Raw genomic sequence first — 18343 nt, 5'->3', positions numbered from 1 at the left:
AGTAAGAAAAGTTAAAGAGTTAGTGTCAGTTTAACAAAATAGCTCCTTTTGGCTCTTGAGTTGAGAAAACTGAATATTGTAATGGAGCTTTTTTAAGCAAATGTTCCTTTAATTGCTTTTGTTATATTCTTAATTATGAAAACATTTTATTTCTATTTGAAAAAACAAAAAACCAAAATGTTTCCTATTAACAATTAGGTAAATGAAAAAACAGGTTTCCCACAACCTTGATAAACCTTATATATGTCAAGACATAATCTCTTTAAAAATTGCATAAATTAGCTTCACTAACGGCTGCCATACTCTGTATTTTTTTCTAAACAGAGAACTTAAAGTGTTCGGAAAGTTTTGAAATTAGAATGAATCTCACAAATAAGCATGAGAAAGTCATCATGTAATAAAAAATTTTGAATGGAGTCAATTACACCATCATTAATCTAGACTCTTACAGACAAGCCCAGGAGCAGCTTCCGGGCAGCCGTGTGTTTATAACTGGCTTAACTGCTTGCTATGAGGTCATGAGAGGTGTTATCTTTCCAAGCTTACATCATAAAATGTTCTCCCCTTGCATCCACTGAGCAGGTACCCAGATACCTCAGATCTGATCATGGTCAGCCTGCTGGGGGCTCACCACACACCAGGCTCCCTGTGAGGTCATTTGCTCACTCCTCCCAAAGCCCTGTGATGGGGAGAAGGCTTCTCATCTCCACTTTCAGGAACCTGAGACACAGGGAGGTGAGGAGCACACCCAGAGCTGGGCAGGCACGGCGTCGGATCAGGCCCCCAGCAGCATCCTTGCTCCTAAGGCCCACCCAGCACTGCCTCCTGAATCTCTGGGGCACCCGCTGTGCCCCCCCACCAGCCCCCCCTTCCTGTATACACCCCTAAAGGCCTCAGGAGTAAAGTTTAAGCTCGCAGCCTGGCAGTCAGTCAAGCTGCTGCCAAGGACCCCCTGACCTCACCCTTTGAATCTTAGTTCTCCTGATTTTCCTTTGCTCCTAAATATTTCTTTTTCCCGCTTCCCTACCTCTCCTTTTTTATTGTGCCTGCAGCATGTAGACATTCCCAGGCCTGGGCTCGAACCCTCAGCACATCAATGATGCTGAATCGTTCACACTAGGCCACAAGGGAACTCCTTCTCTACTTTTTCTTTCCTTTTATCTTTTCTTTTTTTTTTTTTTTGGCTGTGCCTGCAGCCCCAGGGAGTTCCTGGGCCCGGGATTGAACCCATGCCACAGCAGCAACCCAAGATGCTGCAGTGACCATTCCGGATCCATAACCCACTGTGCCACCAGAGAACTCTGGCACGACCTGCTCTTAAAGCCTGAGAGCTGACTTCCTTTTTGCCCTGTCCTGTCCCCGTTATCAAAATCTCACCAGACCGTCTAAGTTCACTGCACGTGTTACCTCCTCCTTTAAACTTGCCCAATTTTTCCAACCACAAGTAGACACAGTGTTGAGTTTCCTGATGGCTCAGGGGGTTAAGGATCCAGTACTGCCAATGTTATGGGCTCAGGCTTGATCCCTGGCCTGGGAATCTGAAAGCATGGTCACCCCTCCCCCACCCCCCACCCCCAGAAAGAAGTAGACGCAAAGCTCTGAGTCCATCTCTTTATCGTCTAGCTTCTTATTTAGGTAGTATTTATGCCTGTCCCTACCCCCAGCCCAACAACAGCAATGCAAGGACCAGACTCCCTGCGCCTGTCACAGCTCATGAAATACTTAGCAGTGAACTTGAGAGGAAACCCAGCCAGAGGGAGAAGAGCCAGGGGGACAGGAGCCACAGTCAGCTCCCAATGCAGCTTGCCGTTTCCACGGACGCCTCATCTGCCTCTCCCTTTTCCCTTCCCAAAGCCACAGTTGGTAAATGTTTTCCTTTGTAAAACTGTGGACTTGAAATTCTACTTAACAAACAAACAGTGCCTTTTCAATCAACACTCTACCCATACCAAACTGTTAATGTCTCCACGTCTGGGAAATGGGACTGCGTGTGTGTGAGCACCCAGCAAGCGAACGGCTGGCGGGCAGCGGGAGACGGAGAGGATGGGACGGGGTCTAGAGCAGGGACTCGCATTTCCTCCTTGTGTTTTGGTCTGTGCCTGCACGCAACATGCCTAAGCTTCCTGGCCAGGGACTGAACTCGCGCCACAGCAGTGACAGCAATGGATCTTCAACCACAAGGCCACCAGGGAACTCCCTTTCACTTCCCTACTTTATATACTCTGGGACTGTTAGGATTTTTTTCCCCGAGGAGCTAATACTCATAATTTTTTTTTAATCAATAAAAAATGTTTAAAGAGTAGCCCTCCACCTCTAAACAAAAAGGAAAAATCCTTAGCACCCTTATCATCCTTGGCTTTATCTTGCTCTCGGGCTATATGAGAGTGATTTTTTTTTTTTCTCAAATAGTTGTTTCTGAATCATTTATAAGCATCGTGATTCATACAGTTATATTTATCTAACTTTCAAGAGGGTAGTGATTAAAGCTGCAACAGCCCAAACAGACCCTGCTGTCTGACCTCACCGGGCTCTGGGTCAGCCCTGCCCTTGGCTGGGGAACACGGCAGAAAATCACCCGGTTTCCTGGAATGGTTTACACTGGCAGCGTGCGGGGCAGGTCCGGATGGGCGGGGCTTAGCGGAGGGAGCGCGCGCAGGAAGAGGGACAGGGCGGCGACAGGCTGTCACACACGGGGCCCAGGCGTCCGTCGCGGGCTCTGGGCACGGGGCGACCCCATGTCTCTGCCGGTAGCAGGAAGAACACACCTGCCCTGGCAACCAAATCCCTGCACGTTTTACAAGAGCGAGGAGGACACGAGAGCGTAGGATGAATGTCTGAGACCAGCGTCTAAGAGAAAAGAAAAGACGACGGGACACTCGCGGACACTCAAACTAGGCAGAATGAACGCACGCGAGCGCGCCTTTCTCTAAACAATAACCTATGGAGCTACATGGCTTTAATATTTAGTCCCTTGTGTCTTTATAAATTGATTTCTGAAAGAAGACCCAGGGACATACATACAGTTTTTGTAGGCTAATACATTAAAAAGAAAATTATGTTATTAGTATCTAGTTTTTGTGCCAGCATACGGAATATCTTTTTACCAATGATAACAGGTGTTCCCTGCAGGAACAAAAGCTCTGCATGGTAATCACGCTGTCATGTCAATATTCCTCAGGTCATAATAGAAAATGAAATTGCCTGCTGGCATTTCAAACAGCCTGCCTGCCTCGCTGGTTCCTTCCCCAGGGGAGGAGGTGACCTGACGGGGGAGGCCGGCCGGGCAGAGCTGGGCACGGCCGCCCAGGGGGGCCCTGCACAGGCCACGGCTGCCAGAGTGCAGGCCTTGCTCTCGGCCTCCAAGCCCTGAGCCTGGCCGGGATCCTCTTCGTATTTCAATGCGCCTTGCTCCACACCAGGGTGCATCTAGCCTCCTACTGGCCCCTAAGGCTGTGTCTGGAGGGGCACCTTTCTCTGATGCCCACGAGATGCCCACAAAGGTCCCACAGAGGCTACGACCAAAGGGGTCAGAGTAGAGACAGGCCCCGCGCAGCCCAAGTCCTCCGATTAAGAAAAAGAGACTTGCAGGAGTTCCCGTTGTGACTCAGCGGGTATCCATGAGGATGCAGGTTCGATCCCTGGTCTTGCTCAGTGGGTTAAGGATCTGGCGTTGCCATGAGCTGCGGTGTAGGTCGCCAACATGGCTTGGATCCGGTGTGGCTGTGGTTGGCAGCTACAGCTCCGATTCGATCCCTAGCCTGGGAGCTTCCATAAGCCACTGAGTGTGGCCCTAAAAAGCAAAAAAAAAAAAAAGCAAAAAAAAAAACCCCCACTTTCACACTCAAGCCTTTGACATGGTCACTAAAATTCATGCAAAAGCCATTCCCTCAGACTTTGCTCTTAGTGGCCTTGGGAGCCAGAGCTGTGGGCCGTGCTCCAACACGGGCCTCCCACCATCGGCATTAACCCTCCACCTGGTGGAGTGACAGACGGACCCACCGCGACCAGGTCCCCTTCTCCCAGAAGGCAGCAGGGCAAGACTACGACTCCTGCGTGCTGCTAATCATGAGAGGACAACAGAGGAAAAGGAAATAGCGTCTCCAACCCTGGGTCCTGCCTTCAGCAGCCCTGCCTCCCATCTCACACAACCCCCAGGACAGCAGCCGGAGGGAAACCCGCTCAACCTCCCAGTTGGCTTGAGTGCGGAAGGTCAAAATCGCCATGACTCATTTCCAAGCTGTCATGTTACTGGACGTCGAAGCGAACAAAAAGGACAAGGGAGAGAGACCGGCCCCCGGCGGGGGGGGAAGGCCCACCTACCGAATAAAGCTCAGGTGGACGCCGAGGGACCGGTGCGACCCCGAGCAGTCGATGCAGAGGAACACCCCGTAGGTTATGCTGGCCCAGCTGGGGTTCTTGGCACCACAGTCAAAACACACCTGCAAGAAAATTTTCAAATGCAGTTACGGCTTCATTCTTCTTTGCCAAATGAGCCATCCTCGAAGCCAACACACGACTGAGCTCGAAAGCTGCTTCATCTTTACACTTGAAACCGGTTATTAGAAAAGGTCACACCTAGATTTTCTAAAAAATCCCCAATTTCCACTTCCCTCATTATTACGTTACATAGAATCACACAGCAACAGGCCATCAACGTAGTGCACTCATTATACCACAAGTCACACGTTGCTGCCTGTCTGTCACAACCCACGCACGCGCTAAGGCTGCGGAGTGAGGAGACTCCGTGTGTTCACCACCTCGAACGCGCCTCACGCGGGACGCGGCAACAGGGCTCCTACCGGTCACCAAATGAGCACGAGGCGGGCTGTCCCCTGCGCAGAACGCCAACGGCCTTCCTGTCCCCGACAGCGGCTCTCAACCAGATGGCACGTGTCCGTGCCGATTTCCTCTCTCCGCAGCCAGACTCCGAGATGCCCCGGTGACCCTGCCCCCTGGGACTCCCACCCTCCCGTGGGAGCCCGCTTCGCCCAGCTGGGGCTGCAGGACCGACGATCCCACGGCAGAGGCGCAGGTACGTCACTTCTGGGTGTCGGTCATGAAAGACACCGGGGCTTCCTTTCTCTCTCTTGCCATCGCCCTCCCCTGGATCACGGGCTCTGGGGGACCTTGGGCAGCCCAGGGCAGAGGCTCCAGGGGTGAGGAACTGAGGACTTCAGTCAACAGCCGGCCAGGGGGGGAGCTGGCCACCACGTGGCGGAGCCCCAGGAAGCCCCAGGCTTCGGGGGACGGCGGCCTCGGCAGAGGGCCTGGGCCTTCCTTCCCCAACACCGGGCTCAAGTCCACGTGCCTCATCAGGTAACAGCAGCACAAGAGGGCTTCAGGGCACACAGTGCTCGTCCTGGAAATCAGTTCTTACAATTACTTAGAGTCGGGACAATGGGATAGTTAAAAATTCCACTACCAACAGAATTGTCTTTGTTTTCTGGGGGAGGGGAACATATTTTATCCAGCTGAGCCACCCCCAGATTCCTGACCCTCAGAACCTGTGTGAGACAACTTAGGTTTGTTGTTTTAAGATGCTGAGTCCAGAGTGACCGGATACACGGCCACAGATACTGATACAGAGAGCTGCCCCCTGTGAAGGGGGTCCTTTGATAACACAGGTGACAACCAAGGAAGCTGCCCCTCCTGCACTGGGGGTGCCCCGAGCCCCTCAGGGTGTGTGCCTTCCTCCCGTATCAGCCCAGAGCCCCGATATAGTGACCGCTCGATAAACATTTGCTGAATAGATCTGTGTATTTTTTTTTAATTTCCCACAGAGCCTGAAGAATAGTGACTTGCGCATACTAAGCATTCAATAAATATGTTAATCAAATGAACAACTTATATAAAATTATTACCCACGCGAAACTCATCACCAGCCCCCTCAACACTGACTACAGTCAAACATCCTTCATCTGATAATAGGACATAAAAGTACTTTAAAATACATAGTGCTTGTCATGGAAATAATATGTGTAATTAATTAAAATCAGGACAAGTGAGTAGTAAAAATTCCACAAATAGGAGATTTTTGTTTTGTTTTGGCCACACCCACAGCACATGGAAGTTCCCAAGCCAGGGATCGAACCCATGCTACAGCAGTGAGCCAAGCCAGTGGTGACAATGCTGGATAGGAGGTTTTTTATTTTTTATTTTTATTTTTTTCCTCCTAGTATTTTTTTATTTTGATGTTTGGAACTATTTTCTTTTTTTTTTTAATTTTTAAATTTATTTTTATTTTTTCTTAGGGTTGCTCCTGCGACATCTGGAAATTCCCAGGCTAGGGGTCAGACTGGAGCTATAGCTGCTGGCCTACACCATAGCCACAGCCACAGCAGTGTGGGATCCGAGCTGCATCTGTGACCTACACCACAGCTCACCGCAACGCCGGATCCTTAACCCTCTGAGCAAGGCCAGGGATCGAGCCCACATTCTCATGGGTTTGTAACCGAATGAGCCACAGCAGGCACTCCAGGAGGGTTTTTTAAAGCCCCCATATTTTAGGTACACTTTATAGGCACAGCCGCCTATGTGAAAGTGGCCTCAACTATAACCATCAACAAAAATCTGGCTCCTGGCCTTTCGAGGGCAATAAAGACCAAAGATACATGTGGATTTTCCGAGGCCCCTCACCGCGACAGATTCACATCAAACACGCAGGAAGAGTGGTGAGGGGGTGACAACTGACATGGCAGGTGCCAGCCAGTCCCTTCAGTGTTTATCAATTGCCTGCTCATTGCCAGACAGTGTGGCAAACGCTCAGGTATGAAGAAGTGGAGGCGGCACTGATTCCACCAACACTTGCTGAGCCCCTACCCTCCGCCAGGCCACCGAAGCAGGAGAAAAGGACGTGGAAAGGAAGACGCCTTGTGGCAACAGCCGTTGGAGTGAGGAATCCCCTCCCGCGGAATGCGAGACAGAGGGACCGACTGTGCCAAGAGCGCTGTCCCTCTGTGAGGGGTCACGGTCACCCCTCCCTTACTCAACCAGCAGCAGTCAGCATCCATGCACCTGGCACTCAAGGAGAGGATGTGCAAAGGTGGCCTGCGAAGGATCAGCCCGCGGGGCCCACAGTCCAGCAGCCCCAGTGAGCAAGACAGCTTGTTATAAGGTTGAATCTTCGTAATCGAGGGTGAGATGCAAAGAGTTTTCGAGACAGTGTCCAGGTGGCAGCTGGGATCTCAAGATCAGAACCCAAAGAGCAGCAAGTGGCCAGAGCCTGTGCAGGAAACGACCCTTGGCAGGGAGGGGACCCGGAGATTGGGAGCACACAGCCCAGGGCGGGGGAATCTGAGAAGCACGCGCCAGGTGGCTGCAAGGCTGGCTGGGAAAAGACAGCTGCGGGGTTCCCAACAAGCAGCTCCAGCATCCTCCTGACCCCCCAGCTAAGAGGAGGAGCTGCTCACCTGAGCTGAGCACCGAGCCTGGCACAAAGCAGGCCCCAAATGCAAACACTGTGGTGGGGAAGCTTGTGGGGGTGGAAGAACTCACAGGCTGAGCCTGGGACTGTGGAATCTAAGCTCAGAGGGCAGATAGAAACACAAGCCTGGGAGTTCCCTTCATGGCTCAGTGGTTAACGAACAGGACTAGGATCCATGAGGATGCGGCTTCGATCCCTGGCCTCGCTCAGCAGGTTAAGGATCCGGCGTTGCTGTGAGCTGTGGTGTCGGTCGCAGACATGGCTTGGATCTGGCATTGCTGTAGGCTGGCAGCTACAGCTCCGATTCAGTCCCTAGCCTGGGAACCTCCAGTTCCCTCCTGGGAACTTTTAGGGTGCGGCCCTAAAAGGCAAATAAGAAAGAAAGAAACACAAGCCTGGCTCTCACAGATGCTGCCTTGGTTTTTGGAGCATGGACTGTACTTTGCTTTGATGTGCCATCAGAAACCAAAGGTGAGACATGCCTTTCTGAGCAGTATATCAGGTCTTCCGGTGATGAAAAATAGTTTTTGATTAACAACTTGTTTTACCTCATGATGAGAATAATAATCACTATAGGAGTTCCCGGGTGGCCTAGTGGTTTAGGACCTGGCATGGTTACTGCTGTCACTAGGGTTTGATCCTCCCTGGCCCGGGAACTTCTGCATGCTGTGGGCGTGGCCAAAAAATTTTGTATAGAAATCACAACTAATATTGAGTAGCCAGGGGACTCTCTGTAACAATCCTATAGGAAGATACCGTTATTGCCCCCATCAGGACCAGCATCCAGCAGGTGTATGAGGCACTCACACAGGGTCCAGCTCCCAGAAGGGCCCATGGGTGGTTAACGCTTGGCTGTTTCATCTTAAAATTCTTAATACGTTTCAAACAAGGGCCCTGCGCTGTCCCTGCATATTTCACATTCTCCCCTAACTAGGTAGTACCCGTTTCGAGCCCCGTTTCGAGAAAACTAAGGAAATATCAAGTGAAGCATCATAGCAAAGAAGTGGTATATCACAAGGCCTGGACCCCAAGGAGTCTGTTCCAGAGCCACTCTTCACCCCTCCACTCCCCTGCCTCTCACACTGCAGGGCAGCCCTTCGTCTGTCCTCCACACACTTGACCGTCAGCTCCCTGAAGGCGGAGGGCGCCTGTCTCAGTTTGCACCAGTGCACCTCAACGCTCTGCAGGGCCCAGCACACTGCAGGTGCTCAATGGATATGTGTGGCATGAATAACTCCAAGCAATCAATATAAAACCAAGGAAGAGCACAGAGACAAGGAGGGATTTCACAAACTAGAAAACTGACCGTTTTGAGTTAAAACTTTGCTCCAGAGTAAACATTCATTGTTTGCAAGAGGACCACATTGGATGTCCATTCTATAGACAAACCGAGTTGTTTTTCTTTAACTACCTTTCCTGTCTTGTGTTTTCTTAGAGCTCTTTTTAACCACTTCATTTAAAAAATGCTTATTAACCCTTCCGCATCACTAAAACTAGTTTTCATCTTTGCTTAGGTAATGGTTTCTTTTTTTCTTTTTCCTTTTGGCTGCTCCTGTGGCCTGTGGAAGTTCCTGGGCCAGGGATCAAACCTGAGCCACAGGGGTGACAAGGAACCACAGCAGTGACAATGCCAAATCCTTAACCGCTAGGCCACTGGGAACTCCGGTAATGGTTTCTTACTAATGATTAAATAAAAAGTCTTCATCAAGAAAGGCAGCACAATACTGTGGAACATTACCAGAAAATAGTTTTGCTCAACGCTTTTATTAATTCTGATATAGAATATAAAATTTTCTACACGTGTATTGTTCATAATACAAATAATAATGAAAAATAGCTGACACGCATCCAGGACCAGTATATACAGCCACTGCTCTAAATGTTTTTCTTGCATTTTTTTCCCTCTCTCTTTTTATGGCTGCACCCACAGCACATGGAAGTTCCCAGACTAGAAATCGAATCCAAGCCACAGCTGTGACCAAGGTCACAGCTGCAACAAGGCTGGATCCTTAACCCACCCTGCCACAGTGGGAACTCCTTAGATTTTCTCATGTAAGCCTCACAATAACCCTCTGAATTAGACCCAGCTCATGCCCCATTTTCAGATGAGGAAAAAAGGTATAAAGTGGTCAAACAACCTGCCCAAGGTGACACAGTTAGAAAGTCACAGGATCTGGATAAACATTTACAAGAAAGCATACACGTCCCTCAAAAGTGTTTTTGGTATCAACTCATTGACTTATTTAAAAGGGGCACCTTCCCTTTGATCAGTTCACACGTTGTGTTTCTGAGATGTAGCAAACAAAAAATATAATTTCCACACTGCTAAGCAGATCTTAATCTAGTCTTGTTTACAGCAACCACTCTTTATAAACAGGTCAATCTACATTTGAAAATCAAGAAAATAGCAAAGAAATTGGCACTGGAGAATTCCTTTCTCCTCCTGACTCTCCTACAGTCATCTTTTTCTTTCTCACTTCTCTTAGGTTGTAAAAATATGGGCTCACCTCCACCTAGACTTAAAACAAAGACATCTAAATTCTGTAAAACTCAGGGACCTCAGGGTCATGACGCATGACCGTGCTGGTTAATAGCTGTTGCGGTGGAGGTGACAGGGGGCACCAGACAGAACTCCTGTCACAGGAGCAGAGGGGAGAGTCCATGCTGACACGACAGCCCTTTGCACTGTCTAGGTTCCACTCCGATCTGTGATCCTCCACGGAGGGTGTCACTTTAGCCCCATGCGTCATCCCATCTCCAGCCAGGAGCGAAAAGTTGTAAGAGTCATGGGGGGGAAACAGGCTCTGGAGATGAAAAAAAGAAAGGAAACCCCCAATCTCCAAAGAGACCCAAAGGTTAGGAAGGGAAAGGGTCTGTGGTGGGCTTTCTCGTAAGAGAAAAGAGCTCAAAGCCACTGCAGTGACCACTTAGCAGCTTTATCGGACAGGGAAGCTGAGGCTGCCGCCGAAGGGCACAGGGAACAATCCAGGCTCTAACAGGCGCCCCTGAGGAGCTTCAGAGGTGAGCTCGAGGGGGAAAGGGGATGAGTCGAGCTTTTCCAAGCGCCCAGGGCTACCAGCTGTTGTTTCTGCCCCGTGCACGCTTCCCGGCTGGGTCACAGGTGGCCTCCGGTGTCCGGGGTCTGCTCCAGGTCGCAGGAGTCCCGTGTATGAGCCCTCAGTATTCTCAGGAACTCAGGGGCCACTTCACTTTGCCACCCCCCAAAAGCCGCCTCCGTCCTCCTTTAAGTTCCTCGGCCCGGTGTCAGGAACCCACAAATGTCCGCCCCCGGGACCCCCAGATGCTCTCGCTTCCGGCACCCAGGGCCCCTCGGTGCCTGCCCTGCTCTGGACCCCGGTGTGCGCCCCCTCTTCTGCCTCTGCCTTCCTGAGACTGGGGGGGCGGCGCACAGTCTGGACCCAGGCGAGGCCCAGCCGCTGCGGCCGCACAGTGCGACGTGTCACAGGCCGGGCCAGCTCCTCCTCCCGCGGCCGTGGCCACTGCCGCCGCAGGGGCCGCCCGCGGGGTCCAGCAAGGATGCCAAACAAGCCTGAACACGCCCGGCGGCCGTTACCTTGTTGGTGGGCACCGAGCGGAGGCGCTTGAAGATGGTCAGGATGTCTTGCTTGCTCGGGTCCCCCATGGTCACCAAAGAACCGAGGCGCAGCTGGCCCCTGCCAACCGGGAAGGGCAGAGCAGCAGCGGTTGCCGCCTCCAGGAGGTAGACGACGGCGGAGGGGCGGGGCTGCGCGTGACGCTCGACCCCGCCTCTCGATGTCCCCGCCCAGGCCCCGCCCGCCACCCAGAGCGCACGCGCGCCGCTCTCCCCTAGGGCCTAGGCTTGGGGGGGGCCTCCGGCTCTGCCCCTCAGGCCCCGCCCCCGGCGTTGTACGCGCGTGCGCAGGCGTCTCGCTCGCCGTTCGCGCCGGGCTGTAGGTGTGGAAGCCGGGCCCCGCGGAGGTGTGCGCCCGCCAGCCCCTCAGTGGGAACCACCACGTCGGCTGACCGACTGCTTTCTACGCCGGGTCTTCTCGCCTCCTCCCTGGGAGGGTGGCAGAACCTACTCCTCCAAGTGGCAGAGGAGGAACCGAGAGGCAAGGGTCTTCCTGCGGCATCTGGGAGTCCAGAAGCTGGGTTCTCGTTAGTTGCTTTTTTTTTTTCTTTTTTTTCGCGTAAGCTAAAGCTGAGCGCTGAGTGGGAAGCCTCCAATGCCGAAAACTGGTTTTCTTACAGTATCAGTTTGGGTATGTCAGTGACAAGTAGCAGTTCTCCAGAGGTGAGAGGCGCCCAGTCAGAATGGATAAATATAGACAGGAAAAGAAGCTGGCCTTTTCCTACCCTTACTCGCCAGAGGGTTTTAACGCATGGAGAAAGGTGCCTCTTCTGCATTAGTGGATGTGGAGCCCCTAGGTAAGGCTCTGCGGCTCAGGGAAGGATAACAGGTCTTGGCGTCAAATGCACGGTCCAGCCAGCTCCTTCCCAGCGCTGTGACCTTGCTCGGGTCACCTCTCTAAAGCTTGGTCTGCTCATCTGTGCAATGGGATGAGAGAAGGGGGATCAGCGCTGAGCAGCACAGGAGAGCGACTGCCAGGGAGGCCCTGGAAAAGGCTTTGGCAGTGGTCTTTCTGCTTTTAGAGGCTGGGAATTGTTCACTCAACCTGTGTGAGTAGAAACCCTTGGGGAAGTTGGACCTCTGCCAAGGAAGGGAAATTTATTACCTTCCAGAACAGTAAGTTATTTTTGCAGACAGCTCTGTTTGAAAGTTCTTCCTGGTACTGAGTTAAAGTATATACCCTTGAGGAGTTCCTGTCCTGGCTCGACAGTAAACGCATCTGACTATTATCCATGAGGACGCAGGTCCGATCCCTGGCCTTGTTTAGTGGGTTAAAGATCTGGCGTTGCTGTGAGCTGTGGTGTCGGTGGAGGACATGGCTTGGATCTGGTGGTGTTGTGGCTGCAGTATTAGGCAGCACCTGCAGCTCCAATTTGACCCCTAGCCTGGGAAAAACAAAGCAAAGAAACTGAGTTCCTGGAATCAGGAGCAGCCTTATCTGATTTCCACCAACCCCTGTAGGCTAAGGCAGCGCACTTGCTCCTGAACTGAACTTGGCTCTTCTTGCTCACTGAGCAGCAAAGCCAGTTTACTGATGCCGTGGTGAAGGAAGTCGCCGTGTTTACTGTAGGCACCAAGCAGGATCCAAACTCCTCGGTGGTTTCCAGGGGATGACTTTTAAAGACAACATTGGGGTGAGGGTTTTAGCTCTTGAACTTTCTTCTGATTGGTGGGTGGTGAGTTAACGGGTGATGTTTCAGGAACCTTCTGCTTCCAGCCAGTCTGTGGTCAGTGTGCTTGTGGTCCCCATGCCGTCAACATCCTCCACCTGGCTGGGTGGGGTCTTAGTTTCTGCAGAACAACGCAAAGATATGTATCCGATTGGATGACAATTGTTATGGAGGAACTGGGACTGTTTTATCGATGAACTGGTTTCTTGAGTGTTTTTCCTCTGTGTCTTCAGTCCTTTAAGTTCCCTAATTAACAACTGCTTGAATCTGCTCTTTGGAGCTCAGGGAAGTCCTGCGAGACTAAAGCCCTTTTTCACAAACCAGAAATGGGGGACACAGAGGGGCTTTGGCACCCAGGAGAGCCCCACAGGGTCCTGCTTGGTTTCATATTTTTGGAAATTCACAAATGCCCCCATTTTAAAAGGTAAAATATTTAAGTAATTATGTTATTGGTTGATTTTTTTAAAAAGATAGAAATTTAAGCTGATATCATTACTTCCTTTAATGGGATAAAAGATTTAGGATTGTCATTAATATTTACGGTATTACAATATTATAAAATAATTGGAAAGTGAAATGAAAACATTTACACAAAAAAACTGTACTTGAATGTTTATAATACATTTATTCATAATCATCAAAAACTGGAAACAACCTAAATATCCTTCAGCTGGATTAACAAACCGTGGTAAATTCATTCGATGAAAACTACCCGCAGTAAACAGGGGCAACTTACTGAGGCATGAAACTCTTGGATGGATTGCAGATGAATTAATATGAAGTGAAAGACAAGTTGGTGGATGGATCTCAGATGAATTATGTGAAGAGAAAGATAAGACAGTCTCAAAAGGCTACACATTGTATGATTCCATCCTTGTGACATTCTGGAAAAGGCAAAACTATGGAAACAGAAAACAGATCAGTGGCTCCCAGGGACTGGAAATACAAAGAGGGGTTGACTACAAAGGAGCAGGAGAAATTTGGGGGATTCGAGACAGTTTTATATATGTATATTTGTCTTTTTAGGGCTGCACCAGTGCCATATGGAAGTTCCCAGGCCAGAGGTTGAATCAGAGCTGCAGCCACCGGCCTACACCACAGCCACAGCAATGCCGGATCCTTAACCCACTGAGCAAGCCCAGGGACCAAACGCACATCCTCATGGATACCAATCTGGTTCTTTACCCCTGAGCCACAACGGCAACTCCCTACATTTTTTGTCTTTTTGGCCACGTCGGAGGCATGCAGAAGTTCCCAGGCCAGAGATCGAACCCCTGTCACAGCAGTGACAATGGCAGATCCTTAACCTGCTGAGCCCCTGGGAACTTCTCTGTATCTTGATTGTGGTGATGGCTACCTGAAGATATGCATTTGTCAAATTATACATTAAATAGGGTGCCTTTTACTGTATGTAAGTTATATCTTAAAAATGAAAAAAGATGAGCAAAGGAAAAGAAAAAGAAATGGGAAACAAAAAAAAAGTGCTTGGCAATACGAGAGTTCTCATACACGGAGTATCACGTAGCCATGACACCTTTTTAGTGGAAGGATATTTAGGGACATGAGAAAATGCTCACGATCACATGGTGAAAGAACGAAGCAGGGGAGCAAGCTGTATTTAGAGCATGATCCCAGTTTCATAACACACACACACATTAGTGACGCAGACAACAGAACATGTGCGCAGGTGCATGTGTGGAAAGAAGACTAGAACAAATGCACCTCAGCATCAGCATCAGCAGCATGACCTCAGGATGTCGGGATCTAGGATGGCTTTTCTCTTTTCTTTCTTTTTTTTTTTTTCCCCTGCCCACAGCATGTGGAAGTTCCTGGGCCAGGGATCGGAACCCGAGCCACAGCAGACTTGAGCCACAACAGAGACTTGCGCCACAGCAGTGACAATGCCAGATCCTTTACCTCCTGAGTCACCAGGGAACTCCAAGGAGGACTTTAATGTTTTTCTGAATACTTTTGCTGAGTTTCCAAATTATCATGTGCACCTTTGTTCCTTTTACAGTTACAGAAATGCCATAAACATTGTTATTTGAAAATATTATAGAGGGGAGGGAACAGCCCGGCTGTCTTGACCCGGAAGTGACCATTGAGCTGCAGGTGGTTGGCTGGCAGTCGTCTCACCTTGGTGATCAAGTGCCATAGGGCTGGGGCTCTTTGTTCTCACACTTCTTGGCCAGGCATTCGGGTTTCATGGAAGCCGCCTGCTGTGCTGCAGGTCAGGGCTTTGGCCCACTGGGAGCTGGCGTTAGTTACCCTTTTCCTTAGAGAGCGATGTTATTTATGCAGGCCGTTTGTTCATCCGTTACTGCCTTCCTTCATTTTCTAGCCCTTTCCACAGAGGACTTGGAGGTGTCTAAAACACTGTCAGCTGAGTTTTATTGGATGTTTCAAAGTCGATTTCATTTTTTCTTTTCAGGTGAGCTGCACAAGCACTGGGGCTGGAGGGAAGATTAAGGCACAGTCTCTGCACTGATGAGCTTGCTGTTCGGTGGGGCAGACAGATGTGTCAGCAGTGACGATGGGTAGGGAGAGCGCCTGGGGCGCAGAGCAGGGCCTTTCAGGTGGCTGGGCTCCATCCTGTAGGTCCTGTGGGAATCTCCTAATCACAGCTGGGGACAGGCGCGGCCTCCTCCTCAGAGGCAGGCGCCCTCACAGTCCAACAGCACAACCTAGTGGGCAGGGGCTGGCACTGCACGCTCCACGTCGGAATCTAGCTAGGCAGTGCGGTAGCTGTTGCACCTCGGGGAAGTTAGCTAACCTCTCTGTGCCTCAGCTTCCTTATCTATAAAAATAGGAGTCATAATATTTACTCAGTTCATAGAGATGCCGTGAGGATTCAGTGAATTAATAAATGCTGAAGAGTTTAGAACAGGGTCTGGCACAGAGTGAAATACAAATGTTTACTGTTGTTGTCACTTTACAGAAATGAAGTATTTTACTCAAGGTTAATATAGCTAATTAAGGCTCCACAGAGGGGCCAAGTTTGAGTGCAGGGAATATGACCTCACAGTCCAATCCCTGCTCTTAACCACTGGCTTCGTTTTTTATGCTTTTGTAAGTTTCAGAGGAGAAAAAAAATACTTTGTCAGATTGTGGTGAACCATCCAGCCTCCTTATATATCGTTTCACATATGGATGAATATATGGCTTGAAGGAAGCGTTCCTGCCCATCTGGAGTCTGAATTACTTTGTATCTCTTTTGACCGCACCTGCAGCCTGTGGAAGTTCCCAGGCCAGGGATCAAACCTGAGCCGCCACAGTGATGATGTGGAATTCTCAACCACTAGGCCACCAGGGGGCGCCGTGTCTGCATTACTTTGGTGGCAGCTTGAGTTGGGATGGTAGCTGGGGTAGGACTCCTTTATAACAAGGTGCCCCCTAGTTGTATGGGTTTTTGTTTGTTTGTCTGTGTTTTCCTTTTTTGTCGCCCCGCGGCAGGGGAAGCTCCTGGGCCAGGGCTCAGCTCTGAGCTGCAGTTGCAAACTATGCTGCAGCTGTGGCAACACCAGATCCTTAACCCACTGTGCTGGGCTGGGGATCGAACCTGCGTCCAGTGCTCCAGGGATACCACTGATCCCGTTGTGCCATGGAAGGAACTCCCCCATATTTGTGTGTTTTAACAAGCAGTTTCACACCCTTGATCCCAAATGATGATGAAAAAGAGAAGATAGGAACCACTTCCCCATTTTCCCCCAAGGGTCGGGGATATGAAGGACTTGCCTGGGGACACAAGGTGCCCATCCAACCTGGCGGGACACCCTCCCTCTACCACCTGGCTGCCACCTACCCCTCTCTGCCCCTTGCATGGGGAATCGGGGGAATAGCCAGGGATGGGATGTCACGTTGGCCGGTGTCCCTCACTCCCTGGGCGCTCTCTGTCCATTCTGTCCCCACCTCCTTGGCCCAGACTGTGATGGATCAGTCTCCGGGTCCCCAGGGCCCAGCTCCTGTGCTCCTGGGCTAGGAGCCTCTGCTGGTCCAATGAACAAATCAGGGAGCGCGTGGAACTGCTGGCAACTTGGGCAGCTCCGACCTGCTCAGAGTCTGGTCCTGGCTCAGCATCACCTGGGGACTTGGTAGCTATGGGAACTCTGGGCCTCATCCCTGACCTGGTGACAGAAACTCTGGAACGTGGCCCCGCAAGCTGGGTTGTAGCAAGCCCTCCAGATGTTGACAGCGGTTCAGACAGCAGCACCTGGATTTGGGCGCCAGAGTTCAAACTCCAGCTCTGCCCCTGACTGGCTGTGTAGCCTGATGCCTCTCAGTTTCTTGACGTGTAGGATGATGCTCGCACAATGTCAGGATGTTTATATGACCCTTTGCCGGGAAAGAGGCTCAGCCCAGGGCCTGGCATGTAGCTGACACGTGTTTAGTCAAAGGCTGGTTAGAAAGAAGCAGACTGAGGGAATTCCCATTGTGGCTCAGTGGAAAGGAATTTGACTAGTATCCATGAGGATGCAGGTTTGATCCCTGGCCTCACTCAGTGGGTTAAGGATCCGGCATTGCCGTGAGCTGTGGTGTAGGTTGCAGACGCGGCTCAGATCTGGTGGTGGTGTGGCTGTGGCCAGCGGCTGCAGCTCTGATTCAACCCCTAACCTAGGCACCTTGGAACCTAGGGCCTCGGGTGTGGCCCTAAAAAGACCGAAAAAAAAGAAGTGGCAGGCTGAGATGCTGCCTGTCCCCTAGCAGGGCCAGGTCAGCCCAGCTCCCCTGGCCCTGTACTTGGCAGTGGCCCTTCCTGGCAGGGGATGAGCCTCACATCTCAGCCTGGGTCTGTTCCCGCCACAGGTCTGGCCCCCGCACCAGGGAGCGCCAGGTCTCCCCACTGAGGTGCTGTGGCCTGGCCTTCTGCTCACTCCCCCAATGGAGGCCACGGAGATCCAGCCTTGAGGCCCAGAGAGGGGCCCACACCTCCTACAGGTCTGGGGGAGGGGCATCGAGGGGGCAGCTGTCACCCTGAGAGCACAGGGGCTGTAAGAAGGGGTGGGGGCACCAGAGCTAGTTTCTGGGGCACCCTCGGGGCAGGGCGTCATCCTGGCAAGGTCTCTGGCTTCCAGACTCCCAGCTCAGAGAGGCTCGGGCACTTGCTCAGGCTTTAAGTCCCCCAGGGGTGGAGGCCCCCGGCCCATCCACGGCCAGCCTGACCTCCCACCCAGGCGGGGCTGCTTCCTGCTGCAGGTGGGGGAACAGCGCAAGGACCCCATCGTGTCCCCGCTTAGGGCCTTGGGCCGGGTTGGGAGGCTCTGCTTGTCCTCACTTCCTGAGACTTGTGGGCTGCCCTCCAGAACCCTCCACGTGCACTCAGGAGACCCTCCTCTCTGCCCCTCCCACCCAGAGTGACCCGCTCCCTCCCTGAGCTCCGGAGACCCTTCCCGAAGGCCAAAGGCCGAAGGCGAGTGTGGGCCCTTCTTCGCGTCTGTCCTGGCACCACCAAGTCTCGCACACAGTCGGTGCTCAAAAAACACCTGGTGGGTGACCACAAGCCAGGAACAGAAAATAGGGAGCCGGCCAACTCCCTGCCAGGCCTGGCTCAGCTCCCCCAGCTTCTTCCCCTGTGACCACGAGCACATCGCTCCTTCCCCTCACTCGCCTCAGTTTCCCCATGAACAAGGGGGGGCCCTT

At 51.6% G+C, this 18343-nt stretch overlaps 1 protein-coding gene across 1 annotated transcript in view; it reads right to left on the bottom strand.

The window, feature by feature from the left end:
- ARFGAP3 (ADP ribosylation factor GTPase activating protein 3) overlaps positions 1–11171 on the bottom strand; it is a 59607-nt gene extending 48436 nt beyond the window's left edge. The window contains exons 1-2 of the mRNA XM_047786068.1: positions 10998–11171; positions 4321–4439 (exon numbers count right to left, since the gene is read on the bottom strand). Of these exons, the coding sequence (XP_047642024.1) occupies positions 4321–4439; positions 10998–11066 (188 nt within the window). The 5' untranslated portion in view covers positions 11067–11171. The remainder of the gene's footprint in view (positions 1–4320; positions 4440–10997) is intronic.
- Between the last annotated feature and the right edge of the window lie 7172 nt (positions 11172–18343).

The sequence above is a fragment of the Phacochoerus africanus genome, chromosome 7 (assembly GCF_016906955.1).
Source record: "Phacochoerus africanus isolate WHEZ1 chromosome 7, ROS_Pafr_v1, whole genome shotgun sequence".
Taxonomy (NCBI): domain Eukaryota; kingdom Metazoa; phylum Chordata; class Mammalia; order Artiodactyla; family Suidae; genus Phacochoerus; species Phacochoerus africanus.
Note: the sequence above shows the minus strand (reverse complement) of the source record. Positions and strands in the feature narration are given on the sequence as shown.